The sequence below is a fragment of the Cnephaeus nilssonii genome (assembly GCF_951640355.1).
Source record: "Cnephaeus nilssonii genome assembly, chromosome: 4".
Taxonomy (NCBI): domain Eukaryota; kingdom Metazoa; phylum Chordata; class Mammalia; order Chiroptera; family Vespertilionidae; genus Cnephaeus; species Cnephaeus nilssonii.
This window is the reverse complement of record NC_137075.1, coordinates 50,108,602-50,126,714: the sequence shown is the minus strand read 5'-3', so window position 1 is coordinate 50,126,714 and position 18,113 is coordinate 50,108,602. Positions and strand designations below refer to the sequence as shown.

The window sequence follows — 18,113 nt, the reverse complement described above, 5'->3', positions numbered from 1 at the left end:
CAATCTAGTAGATTTCTTTTAAAAATTATTGGATTCTCCTCAGTTCTCCTCATTGATTAATTCCTAGAGAAATGAAAAACTTGTCTTCTCTTTATAAGCTGATAGCTGAGTTCCAAGGAAAGCCTTTGTCAAGAACAACCAGAACTCACAAGAAATTCAAAGCCATTCGTTTTCTTGAATTGCAACCACTCATCAATTGCTACGTATTGAACCACAGGGTGCCTAGGCATTCAAGTGCCAAGTGATTTATTTGCATGATTCAAAGGATTTCTAAGGGAAGCCTGAAGATCTGCAGACGCCTTTAAAGATGCAAAGTGGTGTGTGCTTCTCCCATTTAAACTGCCCCTACCTGAAATGAACAGTCTGAATGGAACAGTGCTCTAGAGGTTTCTAACACCCTGAGCCGACCATTAAGCAAAGACCCCCGTTGGGTGCCCAGCGAGCGACGGGCTGGCGAGGGGGGCAGAGCCGGACCCCACCTGGGGCTCTGGACCCGTCCCGCCCTCCCGCCAGGAGCAGGGCCGGCGGCAGCGAGGGCGGGCCCCCCGGCCACCGCATCCCCGCCCTTCCCCCACCGGCCACTGCCACCCTGCCCTTCCCCCACCGCACTCCCACCCCCCACCCCCACACAGCCTCCCCATTGCCGGGCCCCGACTGGTTCTCGCGAGATCCGGGCAACTGGGCGCTCGGGGCCTTTTCAAATCGGGATCCGTTACCGCGCCCCCGGCCGCCGCCATTGTCGCGCTCGGAGCCTCGCAGCGCCGGCGGAGCAGCGGCGGCGGGATGGCGGACGCGGACAAGGCCGAGGTGCCCGGCGCCGCCGGCCGCGACAGCCCGCAGCAGCAGCCCGCGGAGCCGCCCGCGGAGCCGCGGCGAGAACCGCCCCCGCCGGAGACGGAGAAGCAGCCTCAGCTCAGCAGCAGCAGCAGCAGCAGCGCCAACGGCGTTAAAATGTATTGTCTTTTCCTCGGGGGACGGGCGAGGTGGGGGCGCAGCGCGGCCTGGGGCCGGGGCCGGCCGGGCTGGGTCTCGCGGGGAGCGGCCCCGGAGGAGCAGGTGCAGCCGGGCCGCTCCCAGGCCCGGCCGCCCGGCCGCCCGCCTCGGCCCGGCGCGCGGGGTGCGGGGGCCCGGGGCCCGGGGCCCGTCCCACTTGCAGCCGGAGGTCACGGCTCCCCCGTCTCCCCTGACTCCGGCCGGGGGGCCTTGGAGCGGAGCTCTGCGGCCGCCTCGGTGCCTGGGAAACGGCCGGCTTTTAAAGGCCGGCGGTTAGTGTTCATCACTAGGGAGTATCTAGGGATGACATCATCGACATTTCCTCCCGGCCCGGGGACGCGCTTCGGCGGCATCTCCCGACCTCCGGGCCTCGTGCTGAGCTTCAGGCATTCGGTTGGCCTGTTGTTTTTCCAAAGCAAAGACCGATTTCTGAACGGATAGGTACCCAGAGGGGGTTGAATCATGCGCTGTTAGGACCGAATCCATTGTGTTACCCCTAGCATTGGAAGAGGTACTTTGAAAGGGGGAAAACATGTGCTTTGCTCGCCCTTCCCGCCCCTCAAATGTGTGTCAACCCCTGCAGGCTATTTTTTTTTTTTTTTAAAACAGTGTGTGATGGCAGGTTCATAATTTGGTAAAATGGTATAGCAATATTTTCTTAATTGGAGGAAATCCACTACTTTTAAGATCGCACCTGTCACTAGAGCCTATAGAGAATGTAGTTGATGCGAATGCACCATCATTTCTAGTGACTATAAGGAAATGTCATTACCACCCCCCGCCCCCTTTGTTCTTGTTATAAGGGGGTATGTGAAGTCGGGCATTTATTTGTGTATGCCCAACTCTTTAAACCTGAAGTTGAAAGTATGTTGTTTTTTTTAGTGAAAACATTATTTTCCTTCTCTCAGTTATTCTTCAGAGTAGAAAGCAGTGAACATAATGCTCATATTACAAGAGGCCAGGGGCATGTGCTTTCTTCTGTTTTGTATGGGAATGTTTGAACCAGTGTAGTAAATCGGGACCAGTCTGTTTAAGGGTTGGTTGCACATGAGGGTGGTTAGGGCACTCTTGCTCTCAGTTTGGCTTGAATAGGCTAAGCCAGTACCTTTAGCCAGAATAGAGGTGAAGGTATAAGCGAAGGAATGTGGGTGCACCTCGGTAACTGAGGAACCAAAAGTGACTGAAGGTCTTCCTTGCATGCCTACCACAATGTGGGCTTTCAGGGATTTGGCATCATAAATATGAATGAAAACCAGTGAAATGATACACTTAAAATGTGCTTTCTAAAAACATCTGAACATGGGTCTTGCCACCCTTTTCTCTTGAACAAAAAGGATAGCCTTGGATTACAGAGAGAAGCCCTACTTTCCTTGGATATGAAAAGTTTCATATACCATGGAGCAAGATTCTAGTGTGTGTGGAGCCCTTCGGTGTATATGTTTCCACAACAGGTAAAGCTGGTATCTAAACTTCCATCAGATCCAGAAGTCTCTCATCCCTTTTAAAGTCTCACTGTGGTTTAGTTAGACAGGAGAGGAGAGAGGTGGAAAAAGAATCTCTTTAACTTCTAATTGGAAAAAGAAAATGCAAGGTGAAGAAATGTTACTAGTAAATCCAAATGCAGATCCTTTTCATATTGCTTATTATTCATTCCTTTGCTATATTCTTTTCCAAGAAGTTGAGTGAAGAGGTCAGTTTACTTTCTGGGGTTTCTTGTACCGTCTACTCTATTCCATAAAAATATATAATGGTGCAGCATGGGTGACCTACTCAACACTGAATAACTAGCAATCTAACAACCATTTTTTGGACCCTATGAACCAACAGGAGTAGTTAACACTCAATGCATAAACTTCAGTTGATTTCCATATATTTTTAATGATAAGAATTCATAGAGATGATAAAAATTACCAAATATTATCTTAAAATATATATTGCTTAGAATTGAACACAGTGCCTCTTGTTATCAAGATTGAAATGACTTTTGCTGAGGTTAATCCATAGTCACAGGATGGAGACCACTATGTCTTACTCATCTTTTATCCCCAAGGTATTATGATTAAAAAGACCCAATAAATATTTATTTAAGAAATGTAGAAGTGAACTTTTATGATCCTGAAACTCATATACAGAGGGTTTAGTGGGCATGTTCACAACTTTTGACCAGAAATTAAAGATGTTTTCCTAGGTGTAGTCGTCTTTTTCTTTGTGCCAAATAGTATCCTAGCTCTCATAAGTGAATATCAGGAGGAAAATAGTATTGTTATAACTCCTCATTATTCAAGGTTGATTAAGTATGTGGAAATTGAGAGTTATATTAGGGTACTAGTATAAAATATTAAGCATTGGAGAAGGGTGAAATAGTTGAAGTAGAATAGTATTTTTTAAAATCATATTATGAGTAAAGAATGGAACTGGGCTTAATTTTGGATCTCATGCTATAGCTTTATGTTTTTAAAATCATATTAAAACTATGTTTTCTTGTTTGATGTTCATTATTGATTTTTTTTCAAAAATTTATGTTATCATTTGGGTAGGAATAATACAATCGTAAGAGTAGATAACATTTTTGTGAGTTAAAATAGTCATAGTCTGTACAACAGGATGGTGATTACCAGAGTGAGAGGGGTTGGGGGGAGGTAGAAGAGGGTAAAGGGGGGATAAATAGTGATGGAAAGAGACTTACTTTGGATGGTGAATACACGGTACAATGTACAGATGATGTATTACAGAATTGTACACTTGAAACCTGTATAACTTAATTAACCAATATCACCCCAATAAATTCAATGAAAATTAAAAAGAAAAAGAATAGTCACCGTCAGTATTTCAAGTACATTAAGAGGAAGGTTTGTCTAAAGCAGTGGTTCTCAACCTTTCTAATGCCGCGGCCCTTTAATACAGTTCCTCATGTTGTGGTGACCCCCAACCATAAAATTATTTTCGTGGCTACTTCATAACTGTAACTTTGCTACTGTTAATGAATCGTAATGTAAATATCTGTGTTTTCCGATGGTCTTAGGCGACCCTGCTAGAGAACCGCTGCTGTAGAGCCTAAGACCATCGGAAAACACAGATATTTACATTACGATTCATAACAGTAGCAAAATTACAGTTATGAAGTAGCCACGAAAATAATTTTATGGTTGTGGGTCACCACAACATGAGGGACTGTATTAAAGGGTCGCGGCATGAGAAAGGTTGAGAAGCACTGGTCTAAAGGAATAGTTTGGGAATTATTACATGAACTTCTGGATATAGTGCCAGTATTTTGATATTATATAGCATTGTTTTCCTAAGAGATTTTACATATATTTTTACTATGTCTTCCATAATGTATTTAGGACATAGAAAGAGTTCAGAAATTGAGTAATTGTAGCTTAATTTCTTCATCAGACCATGCCTTTGGCTCTAAACTAATCTGCCTTCAATAGGTAGTCTTAATTATGCATATAGATGAGCAGTTGCCATTTTTGGTAGTTTGCTATAGTTGGACAGGTGAGATGATCCTTTCCAAGCTGTGCCCTTTCTGATGAGGGAAGATGTTTGACAGTGAAGGTGTCCCTTTCAAGGTCTGAAAAAGTGGCAAAGCAAATGTGGTCCTAATGTCTCTTAATTTTAGCAGTTTTTCTGCTAAAATTAAGAGCTAACAGCACCATTTGACTGTTCGCTCATTTAAGAATTAACATTTATTGAGCACGTTATATGCAGTCATCAACGCTAGATGCTGCTGACAACAACACAGGTAGTTTTTGTTTTTGTAGAGTTTTATAAATCATATGTATGGCTGTATTTTTTCTTGCTCAGAAAAGTGGTGTGTGAAAAGTTCTATATATCATGGAACAAGATTCTAGTGTGTGTGGAACACTGCAATGTATATGTTTCCACAATTGCTTGGCTTAGAAGATAATTTAGACCCTGGATTATGAAACCTGATTGGTTATCGGATTATCCAGAAAGTTTAAAAAAAATGTAGATTCCTGGATGCCATTCCCAGAGATTTTTATTAATATACTAGAGGCCCAGTACAAAAATTCCTGCACGGGCGGGGTCCAGTAGCCCAGCCATGCATGAATTCCTGCACCGGTGGGGTCCAGTCGCCCAGCCCCAATTGGGGCGGATCTGGGCTGGGCCAGCTGGGAGGAGGGGCTGCAGGCAATTGGCTGGAGGGCCCTGCCCAAGATTGGGGTTGGGGGGCTGATTGGAGGCAGGGCCGGCTGTGGGGAGGGGCTGTGGGTGGAAGAGGCTGATCAGGGGTCAGCTGCTGGGGGAAGGGCTATGGGAGGTTGGTCGGCCGGCCCCACCCCCCAATTGGGCCAGTTTGCTGCCTGCAGTGGGTGTCATAGCAACCCAACGTTCTGGTCGTTCCCGTGTTCCATTTGCTGGCTTTTTATATATATAGATGTTTATGAAAAATTGCTTTAAAATCAAAGTTTTAGTTAATTTTAAATTCACTAGTGTAATTAGTGATTTAAAATAAGTGTTATTTCTGTAAAACAAAGATTTCTTTTGAAAAGTAAACTGCATTTTAAAAATATATATTTAAATTTTTATCTATAGGATTTACTTTAAGTGTATACTTATATCCAAAAATGGTTGATGGATAGCATCACATAGTTGACTTGTGATTACAGTTTTATAAATTAAATAACTTTTCAGTTAGGGCCTCATTAAAAGGTAGTGTTGCATTTAAGTACTGCTCCCTTCCTACACTTCATCCCTCTATTACAGATAATACTAATAAAAATGACATGATTCTATAATGTGCCCAATCCTAGTTTATAGGTTAAAACACAGAAAATGTTGAGCATGAAAATATTAGGATAACTTATCAGTTTTCTATGTTGATGAAACTGAAAATAGAAAAAGTTTTGAGTCATATGGGAGTATATACATGTACAGATATGTAGATAATACCTATGTTTTTTTAACTATATTTTTCATCAATGGAGGAGAAAAGTTCTGGGAAGAAACTGTTAACCTTTAAAGAGATGAAAAATTTTAAGATATCATTTTGTAAAATAATTTTTTAGAGTTCTGAATAAGGCCCAGAAAGTTAATTCTCCATTAAAGGTGGCAGTTTTACATACTGTAGGAATAAAATCAGGCATTTCCCCCTCTTAAGTTCTAATAACATTTTATTATGCATTATGATGAGAAAAGCTGGGTGATTTTTTTGATTCTGCAGCTATATAATATAGAAAAAAAGGATTGTGAAATGAGAATTTTGGTAATATGCCCAAATCCTTGCTTTGAGAGATGGCATTGGGTAATTTCAAAGCCAGCAGTCTGATTCTCCAGCTGCTTTACTGAGATCTAACTTAGTGGATAGTATTGTGAAGTAAAGTGATAAATATTGAATGTTTAATATAGACTTCCATTTTGTTTTGTGTTTAATTCATAGGGAGAATGATGAATCAGTGAAAGAAGAGAAATCTGAATTAAAGGAAAAATCTACAGGAAATAAGAAGGCCCATAGATTTCATCCTTATTCAAAAGACAAGAATTCAGGCACTGGAGAGAAGAAGGGTCCAAATCGTAACAGAGTTTTCATTAGCAACATCCCATATGACATGAAATGGCAAGCTATTAAAGATCTCATGAGAGAAAAAGGTAAACATCTATGATAAACCCACTGTTGAATAATCACATTGAAGGGGGAGGGAACTAAGCAAACTTTTTTTTATACCTCTGAGCCACACAGACTCGAATAATTGATTTTTGTTTATTTCTTGACACATGAATTAATCACTTCCTCCTCTTTCACTTGACACAATTTCATTACAAGGTAGTATGGATAAATAAAGTTTTTTTCTTTTTGTTATTTTACCAGGATAGTAGTGAGCCAGCATATGCATGCCACCAAGAACTTTGTTAAAGTGATTGCTTTGTTTAGTTGAAGTTTTTATAGATTTTTAAAGGGCTATTGCATTAGTTAAGTAATACATTTAGCTGTTAAAGTATGAATAATAAGGTCTGATAATTTTTTCCCAAAAGCTGCTTTGTTATTATCTTGGTGGAGTCTGGAATCTGGCTGTGGAATTCATTTTGTTTGCATTGTCATGAATGCGATGATGCTGTCTCTGCAGTTCAATTTAAAAATTGCGTTACTGCTGTTGCAGTTTTGTTTTCAGAATAAACCTGAAAACCTACATTTTATATACATGGTTGGTTTTGGGGGAAAATAATTTTAATACTTGATCTTGTAAAAGTTAGTTTTGTTATCTCTTGAAAAATCGAGTTTCAACAGTCCTGCAAACTATGTACTTGGCTTTGAGGCTGATCTCCTCTAATAAACTAAAAAAAAATTGCATTGGTGTATCTGTTGTAAGGTGACAACTATTTGATTGGTTTTATTCATTGACTTTATTTAGAAAGTGTGTGGCTTGCTGTGAAGCATGACTTGTAAATTTAGTTTGATGGCAAACATGATTGAAGACATTCAGGTAGGAAGTCACCTTAAAACAGCTGTTGTGTGTAGGCGACTAAAGTTATTTGCAAAGTGCTAATGTTGATGTTTTAATATGATAGGCGAAGGGACCATTTGTATGTATATGTGCATTTGTTCACCAACTATATCATGCTGGCCAAATATGATCTGTAGTATGAATTAGGTTAATACGGTTGTTAGCTTTTTTAGAGAATGTGGATGATGTACATTTCTGAAAATTAGTTAAATTTACAGAGCCATTGACAGGAGGTATGTTGGTCTGGTTTTGATTGTTGGTGAATAATAGGTGCTTTTCTGTAGAGTTGTGCACAGGTGTGCAGTAAAGCAAGATACTGGTGTTTAAATGTATTGTTTCTTGGTATCTTCCTTTTGTATGTCTTATGTAGTTGGTGAGGTTACATACGTGGAGCTCTTTAAGGATGCGGAAGGAAAATCAAGGGTAAGTTCTGTGGGCAGTAATCTGCTTGAGGTTTAAAAGTTCCTCAGCAGTTTACTTTTTGTATAATATTTGTACCAGTTTTTTGGAAACTTAAGTTTCATTTTGTTTTACTTTATTATGCAAGATTTGAGGCTTTATACTAGCAAGTCTGACACTTATACAAATCAAGCTAGCTGCCTGGAAGGGATGGGTTTTGTAAATGCTCATCAAAGGGCATTCACTTTTTTAATGCTCTAAGGTAATGCTTCTTCTTAGACAATAGATTTTAATATAGGATTTTTTTGTTGTGTTTTGTTGTCTTCAAGGATATTTTAAAAGTCACTGAATTGATAATATTTCCTAAAAGTCCTATGAGAGGCCTATAACTTAAAGGTGCTGATTCAGAATGTATGTTTGGAATTTATATTGAAAAAACCTAATTTGGTAGCCTACAGGACTACATAAGAGGCAGTGCTCTGACCAATTGGTATTGATGACATTGATGATTTAAATTGACATAGAAGGGATTGGGTGATAGTCAATTTTGATTTTTAGCAGCAAGAAAAGAATATGCTGAAGAATGGAAAGCTCTTAACAGTATTTAATTTTATTAGCAAAAAACAATTGGGTGCATGAAACAAAAAACTTGGTCATTACATCCATTGTCACTTTGAACAGTAATAATGACGGAATTATTTTAAAAAATGATACTACAAATTTGTTTCTTTAACATAGGTGACCTTTTTTTTTGCATTCTTGAGACTGGATGCTGTTAAATTATATGCAGCCAGTTTGAGAACTTTGTTAAAAGTGAGATTAATTCCCATTTTGATTTTATATAAAATTGAAAAATATACATTTAAAACTATTTGTGTACAATATAGCTTTTAAAAATATTTGTAACTATGTAAGGACAGGTATATTGGAGTCTTCAATTGTTTGTTTGAATTACTTTTGATTGAATTTGTGCAATTACATTATATTAGTTTAAACGTAAAGAAGAGTCATCTAAAATGTGCTCTAAGCTTATTACGCTAGATCCTACTATCTTAAATAGACATATTTAAAATTATGGAAAAATTGTGGTCACTGCCTTTTATGTTCTGGAGGTATAAAAGAAAAAAGTGACTATTAACTGATTGCTTTTAATGACTTACATGTTAGACTCTACCATTAATTTCGTCTACTGATAAAACTTTTTCTCTTTTGCATATATTGACAAATCTACCTGGATATAGGGTTGTGGGTAAGAATTTTTTTTAAGTATCTTAAGTCAAATTTAAACTTCTGATTGTAAAAAAAAATAACCTTAGTACATAAAAATTTCCCCCCAATTTTTTCTCAATTAAGTGTGGTTGAATTTAAAGATGAAGAATTTGTAAAGAAAGCACTAGAAACCATGAACAAATATGATCTTAGCGGAAGACCCCTGAATATTAAAGAGGTAAGAGTTCTTATATTTGGAATAATTTAAACATTGGAATATAAGGACATATTTCCTTTGGATTTTTGTCTGAGTACATTTTGTTTAGCATAGATGTTCATTAAAACATTATCTATTAGTGATAATTTTGCTTGTACATGATTTTCTATTTGACTTCAAGCAGTTAGCCTATATATTTGATTTGCTCCAAATTATTATAAGCAGAGGTACATGATTTAAATAAATTTCAGGACCCAAACTGTGGCCAGTGTGGCTCGGTTGGGCATTGTCGTGTGTACCAGGAGGTAGCCGGTTTTATTCTCAGTCAAGGGCACATGCTCCGGTTACGGGCTTCATTCCCCTGGTAGGGGGTGTGCAAGAGGCAGTCGATTGATGTTGCACTTTCACATTGATGTTTCTCTCTCTCCTTCTTCTCTCTAAAAATCAATAAACTATTCTTTAAAAAAAATTTAAAGATGACACTTTAGGTGCTGATTTTATTTTGATGTATACATTTTCAGTTTTTAGATTGTGTTGCTTAACTTGAGAAATATAATATAGATACTAGAGTCCTGGTGCACAAAATTTGTCCATGGAGGGGGTTCCTCAGCCCGGCCTGCACCCTCTCCAATCTGGGACATCCCTGTCGCAATCTGGGATGACTGGCTCCTAACCACTCGCCTGCCTGCCTGCCTGATCACCCCTAACCCCTCTGCCTGCCTGCCTGATTGCCACTAACCCCTCTGCCTGCTGGCCTGATCGCCCCTACCTTGCCCCCCTGCTGGCCTGATCACCCCGACCTTGCCCCACTGCCGGCCTGATCGCCCACAACTGCCCTCCCTGCCAGCCATCTTGTGGCAGCCATCTTGTGTCCACATGGGGGTGGCCATCTTGTGTGTTGGGGTGTTGGTCAATTTGCATATTACCTCTTTATTATATAGGATATCTTTGCTAAAGTCTGTATTAAAAAAGGATAGAGGATATAACTTTGAGACCCTGAAGAGTTTCCAGTAGCACGGATGTTAATCATTGGTAATAGAGCAGTACTATCAGTCACAATTTAATCTAGTATAGTAGTGATTTGAGTCCCAGCTCTATCACCTTTTAGCTATGTGAGTAGGCATGTTACTTATTCTCTAAACCTTAGTAATTACAATAGTACTACAGATAATACTTACCTAATAGGGGTTTTATGAGAATTAAATGAGATACATGGTAAACCTCTATATGTCTTTATGTTCTTATCTCTAAAATGGGAATAATACTAAAACCTATTGATAGTGTTATAAGGAATCAGAGTTGATATATATATATATATATATATATATATATATATATATAAATTTAATAAATGTTAGCATAGTGCTCAGAATATTGTAACTATATAATAAATATTAGCTGTAATAATAATTAATATTGTCGTTACTCCTGTCCAAGGTGGGGATGTTACTGGTCATTGTTCTCTTATTTCTGAGTATGAGTTGATAATGCAGTAGTTCCGTTCTTCCTTATCAACAAGGGATACATTCCAAGACCCCCCGGTGGATATCTGAAACCACGGATAATACTGAACCCTAAATATTCTTTTTTTTTTTTTTTTTTTTTTTTTTTTTATCCATACATACCTTTTCACTTAAAGGAAGCTCTGTGCGACTTCCCTTTGGCATATTTGAATTGCCAGCTTCACTACTCTTGCACTTTAGGGCCATTATTAAGTAAAACTAGAGGCCTGGTGCATGAAATTTGTGCATGGGGGGGCTCCCCTCAGCCCAGCCTTCACCCTCTCCAATACAGGACCCCTCAGGGGATGTCCAACTGCCGGTTTAGGCTGGCCTGGTCGCCCCCAACTGCCCCCTGCTGGCCTAGTCACCCCTAACTGCCCCCCCACACCAGCCTCATCGCCCCTTACTGCCCCCCCCCCCCCCCCCCCCCCGCTGGCCTGGTCACCCCAGACTGCTCCCCTCAGCCAGCCTGGTTGCCCCTCACTGCCCCCCCTGCCAGCCTGGTCAACACTCACTGCCCCCCCTGCCGGCCTGGTAGCCCTCAACTGCCCCCTGCCAGCCTGGTCACTCTCAACTGCGGGCCCCCCCCCTTCGGCCTGGTCGCCCCACACAGCCTGCTGTTCAGTCATTTGGTCGTCCTTCACTAACCCCCCTGCTGGCCCGGTCGCCCCACGCAGCCTGTGTTCGGTCGTCTGTTCCATTGTTTCAGTCATGACGGCCCCTGGCTTTTTATATATTAGGATAAGGGTCACTTGAACACAAATTCTGTGATACAATGATAGTGATCTGGTAACTGAGGTGGCTACAAAGTGACTAAAGGGTGGGTAGTGTATATAGTGTGGAAGATGCTGGACAAAGGTCGGATTCATGTCCTAGGCTGGATTGTGTGAGACAGCACAAGATTTCATCACACTACTCAGGACAGCACACCATTTAAAACATATGAATTGTTTATTTCTGAATTTTCCATTTAATGTTTTCTGATTATGCTGACTGTGGGTAACTGAAGCCAAGGAAAGCAAAACTATGGATAATCAGTGCCTGCTATAGCTTAAAATGAAAGGACATGCTACCAACATATACAAGTATCCCAAATCCCTTTATTCAAGTTAGCTTCTGAATTCCTCTAATCCTGTTTGAACCTGGGTTAATTTTTTCTCTGACTGGGAAGTGGAGAATGGTAGAGAGAGTTTAGACTGTTATGGTCTGTGTCAACCATTTATTTAGTGGTTTTTATGTGTAAGCCAGGACCAGTGTTCCAGAAATGTGTTGATATCCTAAATAATTTCCCATAAGGGTGACATTTGTAGAATAACCACTCTTCTGGGTCATTATTATTTTGAGAATTATGATTTACTGTTTTATGGTGTTTCTTGTTCTTCAAAGACAAGTATTCTAGATTCTTAGTGTTTTTCTTTTTAATTGGAAACAAAGTTTATTGGATGCTAAAGGCCAGTTTGTCTTCTTTTAAGTTTTAGCAAATTGTAGATTCTCAATAATATTTCAGAGACCCTAAAATAGAGTTATGTGATCCATGCCAATAAAGCATACTTCCATTTTAAAACTTTCTAAGAGGAATAAATGGTATAGTTTGGCCTGAGTAAATGATGAGATGTTCTTTATTCAGTTAACTTTTTGGATTAAAATCACTAAAGGTCCTGTTTCTGGGAATAACTGGTTTTCCAATGGGTGTTGGGTCAGTGCTGAGAACTACTAGTGAGAGTCTAAGGAAAAGTTTATTTCTAGGATTCATTTACAGGTATTAGAATTTCACTTCATGTAATTCACTGGGGGTTTGTAACAGTTATAAACTTACTATTGGCTTTTTTTTTTTTTTTTTTAGCAATAGCAGACAATAACTAGCATGCTGACATCCAAAGGAAAATGAGGAATAAAAACTGTGTTATATACAATTTGTGTTATATAAATTGTATTGTATATATGTTTTATATATGTATATATGTTTATATATGTTATGTATATAAAAGACAAATAAAAACCTAGTAATACACTTTATTAATGTTAAGAACAAACAACCTATCTTAATAGTTCATGAAGCATTTAGTCTACTGTGTTTGTTCTCCTTCATAGGTAACCAAAATCTTAAATTTTGTGTTTGTGCAAGATTTTGAAACCTTAGACCTGAAACATTTATTATTTTATAGCATTCTCTAAAAACACTTATGTCTTTACTTCTGTATTTCTTTTTATTCTTCATGATGAAACAATATATTGGAAGCCAGAATACATTTATTCTTGCATTCACTTTTCACCTTCTATTCTCCCAGCCTTCCTAGAGAGTTTATTATCTAGAGAATGTATTAAAGTCACCAAACTTTCTTTTTATTAGTATTCCCAGACAGGCCAGCAGAGTAGAGTTGATGCTTACATATATCATAATCATTTAGTATTGCAGATGAAATAGCGTATTATTGTGTTTAGGTGCTTTTTTGTTTTTTTTATTTTTTGCAGTTCATCTAGTGAGATGAGTGAGAAGTATGTTTAAACTTCTTTGATTTAAAGGTAGAATATTTCTCTTATAAAGTTAATTAAGTAAAAAAACCATTGTTCACTATCATTCTTCATTGAGACACTTAGCCTTTCTTTATTCCCCCTCCCCCATCTTACATCATAATCATGTTGAGGAGGGAAAGAGGTTGGAAGGTGGATAATTATATTTTGCTTGTTCAGGAGTGAAATTTGCACATTATCGTAATTCCCCTCTACCCCAATATTCGTGGGTTTTATAACACTCTGCTCTGCTATTGTAAAGCTTTGAATTTGTCTCAGTTTGTCTTTGCATTGGTCATCCAGTGATAACAATTCACTGTTAGTGCATTTGGGAAAGAAAAGAATTACAGTAAGTATTTTGTTCCTCTTTGAGTTATGTGTATGTGTCCTATATTTTTACACTAGTACAAGGGCAAAATTAAACTAATTTCAAGTTCTTAAGTGACTTTAGTGATTGGAAAGAGATATTTAATTTACATTCCTGGAGACTGTAATCTTTTATCTGTCTACAGGTTTTTATGGGACTGCATTTTCTGGATGAGAAAAAAGCTTACTCTTTAAGAGGGCCAGTAATTTAACCCAGATGGGATAGCTACTGTAGAATTTGAAGTTGTTGTTTTAATTGTGTAGAGTTTCTGATGTATCTAGTGGTATTTAACATTCAATGTGTGTTATAGGATCCTGATGGAGAAAATGCTCGTAGGGCATTGCAACGAACAGGAGGATCATTTCCAGGAGGACATGTACCCGATATGGGATCGGGGTTGATGAATTTACCACCTTCCATTCTGAATAATCCAAACATTCCTCCTGAGGTTATCAGTAATTTGCAGGCTGGTAGACTTGGTTCCACAATTTTTGTTGCTAATGTAAGTTTAAGCTTTAGTCTAAAATTTTATCATTCAGATATAGTTGTAATTATGAGATTATTTATTTAGATGAATGGGTTATAGCTTTATAGAACATTTTATTTTTAACTAAAATAAGCCAAACATAATTATTGTAAGCTGAAACCTAATTTAATTATATATATATAGAGAGAGAGTGTATATACAAGTGTTTAGAATTTTAAAAAAGAGAACTGTGGAATTTATAAACACTTAGCAGTTCTTGGAATTTATAAATACTTAGCAGTTCTTTTATTTTATGTGACTTTTGTTTATATTGGTAAATGGATTTCTTTTGCTTTAATATTTGATGTCTGTGAATGTGCATGTTGTAGTTGGTTTGTCATTTGTTCTAAGCTTTTGAAAGTCAGTGATCAACAATACTTTCCAAAATCTGAATTTCTTTCAGTAAAAATAGGTGTGCAAATTTCAAATGTACAAAACAGGATTGAGTAGGTGAGAGACTATTTTTGGAATTTAAAAAAATTAAGGATAAGGAACAACATAGATGTAGCTTACCTAATTTTAAACAACTTAAGATCTTTTTATTTGAATATTATTGATATACTGTTTAACAAGAATTATAGTTCTTTATAGTTTTGAGAGTTTAGAAAAAACTTATTTATAAATGGGGAGGGGTTTATTAGGTACGTAACTTTATATAATTTTATATTAAGCTTGACTTCAAAGTTGGTTGGAAGAAGCTAAAGGAAGTGTTCAGCATAGCTGGAACTGTAAAGCGGGCAGATATTAAAGAAGACAAAGATGGCAAGAGCAGAGGAATGGGCACAGTCACTTTTGAACAAGCAATTGAAGCAGTTCAAGCAATTTGTATCCTAATTTACACTTTAGGATTATTTAATAAGGTTGAAGAAGCTTAATACCATTTTTGGGAGTCCTGGAATTTAAGGTTTCCTGGTTTAGAAATATGTGTTAGACTTTAGTCTCCAGTACGCAAAACCTTTTCTATGTCCAAGTACTAAAGTCACTCTTAAAACTTGAATTAGCCATATTGTACAGGCCTGGTATGAACCTTTTTCTACTTTTTCTTCCTGCCACTTAACTGTATGTATTACATGCTCTTGACAGTTATGCAATCTATTGTAAATTAATACAGTTGCTTTAAATGAAGACTTGTTAATTTTCTTTTTTCAATGGTTGAATTAAAAGATTACATTTTATATGTAAAATCAAACTATAAAACAAAGAATTGAAGTTTTTGAGTATATGGAAGAGACTAATACAAATGAGTAAAATATTAAAGATAGTCTGACTCAATAGGATTATTAAAAATGTGTTTGTATTCAAGTATAATTTTAATAGTTGTCTTAACTGGATTTCCTTAACTGAACCAACAGCTATGTTCAATGGGCAGTTTTTGTTTGATAGACCTATGCATGTGAAAATGGTGAGTTCCTATATATCACTTCATCTCTCCAAACTTTTCAAATCTTTTATCTGCTATCCTCTACATTACAGATCATTTTCATTATATAGTAACCTTATAATAATTGTTTTTGCAAATAGGATGACAAGTCTGTCCCTCATGAAGACTATCGTTCACATGACAGTAAAACACCACAATTACCACGTAAGTAAAAGCCATTAGAAACAATACAGACTATTGTTTTTCAATTTCATTATGTGCTAAGCAGAATTTTTTTTTTTTCATGCCTATATTCCAAGTTGCCCAAAGTTTGGAGTTTGTTTAGAAGTATGGAGATAGTTTGGCATGATTGACTAGGAAGACTGAGAAGATAAATATTTGCCATTTTTTCCTCTTTTTGGTAGCTTTTCCTCATTGTAAAAATAATATATACTAAAAGATTTGGTTAGTTTATATACATGAGGGGGGAAAAAACCTCTTTGTAATTTTACCACCCACAAGCAACCTCCATTATAACATTGTTTGATATTTTTTTCCAGTCTTTCCTTCTATGTATATTTTTTACATAGTTGAGAATTACCATATAATAATTTTGTGGGGTTTTTTGTTTAACATAAAGTATAAATACTATTCCATGTTGAAAATTCTTTCCAAATATTTTTTATCAGATGTATAATAGTCTGTTATATGGATGCTCCATAACTATTTCACTGTTAGGTATATTTAGGTGTTCTAACCTTTTTCCCTAAATAGAGTAATTCACGCACTTTTGTATACAAATCTTTGGTATGTTTTTGGTTATTTCCTTAAGATAAATATCCTGAAGTAGATTTATAGGTTCTCAAAGTGTACTCATTGGTCAGTATTATCAAAATGTTTTCCAAAGGATTATAAAACCACAATGTACTGTACTTAACCTGTGTCTCAATACAGCATCTGTAAAATGAAGATGATAATAGTACCTACTTCATGGGATTGGCATTAGTATTGGGTAAGTTAATCTATAATAATAAAAGCCTAAGCGACCATCGCAACCAAACGGACGACCGAACAGGCTGCGTGGGGTGACTAGGCTGGCAGGGGGGTTAGTGAGGGGTGACCAAACAACCGAGCAGCAGGCCAGCAGGGAAGCAGTTAGGGGTGATCAGGCAGGCAGGCAGGCAGGCGAACAGTTAGGAGCCAGTGGTCCCGGATTGTGAGAGGGATATCCCCAGGATCGGGCCTAAACCGGCAGTTGGACATCCCCCAAGGGATCCCAGATTGGAGAGGGTGCAGGCTGGGCTGAGGGGACCCCCTGCCCTGTGCACGAATTTCGTGCACCGGGGCTCTCGTATCTATAATAATAAAAGCGTAATATGCTAATTAGACCAGACAGCCTAACGACCTTCTGGATGTCCTGGATGAAGCTGGGGCTGCGAGGGCAGAGCTCCTTGCATGAATTTCGTGCTTCAAGCCTCTAGTATATATATAAAGCACTTAACACAGTTGTCAGTTAATATAAGCACTCAATAAATACTACCTCTTGAACTGTCTTACTATACCTTCTCTGGTTGTTATTAAAATTTTTAATGAAATATTTTAAATATTCAGACAAACTTAAAATTACTCAATGTACTAGTATCTATCATAGATCATATTTGTGTTAGATTTTTTTTTAAATAAAATTTTATAGATAAAGTTGTGATTTCTCTACTCCCCTGCTCACCTCACACCAGATAAATACCTTGAGGAAACAACTTATTATGAATAGTATTTATCTTTTAGGTTTTAATAATTTGACTACATATTTATACATCCATAAATATTATATGGAATTACTTTGCTGGATTTAAAATTTGGTGTGTGTGATATATATATTTTTCTGCAACTTACTGTTTTTAGTTTAACATCATTTCTTTTAGATTCACTTACATGTTGATATGTATAGCTCTAGTTCCTTCATTTTAACTGCTAATATCACATTTTATATATTTTTCTGTTTTTTAGTTATTCTAATTTTTATTATTAGAAATAATACTAAGTTGGGAAGTGTGTGTTCTTCTAATAGAATGATCGCTCAAGTGTTTGCTAGAAATTACGAGTAAAACAGTCTGGTCTTGGTGTATTGTTTTGGGGAAAATTTTTAACGACTGTTCATATTTTCTATTGCTTCTTGAGCCACTTTTGGTTATTTCTATTTTTCTAAGAATTTTACCATTTTTGTCCATTTAAAGATTTATTGGCATAAAATTGCCTCTTTCAAAATGTTGCCATATCTATAGTTCTATCTTTTAAGTTTTAAAAGTTTGCAATTTCTCTCTTTTTAAAATAAATATATTTTTATTGATTTCAGAGAGGAAGGGAGAGGGAGAGAGAGATAGAAAATCAATGATGAGAGAGAATCATTGATCGGCTGCCTCCTGCACGTCCCCCATTGGGGATCGAGCCTGTAACCCAGGCATGTGCCCTTCACTGGAATTGAACCTGGGACCCTTCAGTCCACAGGCTGACACTCTATCCACTGAGCCAAACCAGCTAGGGCTCTCTCTCTCTCTTTTTTTT

General features: G+C 37.8%; 1 protein-coding gene across 4 annotated transcripts in view; it reads left to right on the top strand.

The window, feature by feature from the left end:
• Positions 1-638: 638 nt before the first annotated feature.
• The window catches only part of MYEF2 (myelin expression factor 2), a 35,536-nt gene continuing 18,061 nt past the window's right edge, over positions 639-18,113 (top strand). For all 4 annotated transcript variants that reach the window (XM_079768399.1, XM_079768398.1, XM_079768397.1 and 1 more), the window contains exons 1-9: positions 639-953; positions 6,398-6,606; positions 7,831-7,883; positions 9,101-9,108; positions 9,213-9,306; positions 13,976-14,167; positions 14,863-15,016; positions 15,544-15,593; positions 15,713-15,776. In XM_079768399.1, coding sequence (XP_079624525.1) covers positions 784-953; positions 6,398-6,606; positions 7,831-7,883; positions 9,101-9,108; positions 9,213-9,306; positions 13,976-14,167; positions 14,863-15,016; positions 15,544-15,593; positions 15,713-15,776 — 994 coding nt within the window. In that variant the 5' untranslated portion in view covers positions 639-783. The remainder of the gene's footprint in view (positions 954-6,397; positions 6,607-7,830; positions 7,884-9,100; positions 9,109-9,212; positions 9,307-13,975; positions 14,168-14,862; positions 15,017-15,543; positions 15,594-15,712; positions 15,777-18,113) is intronic.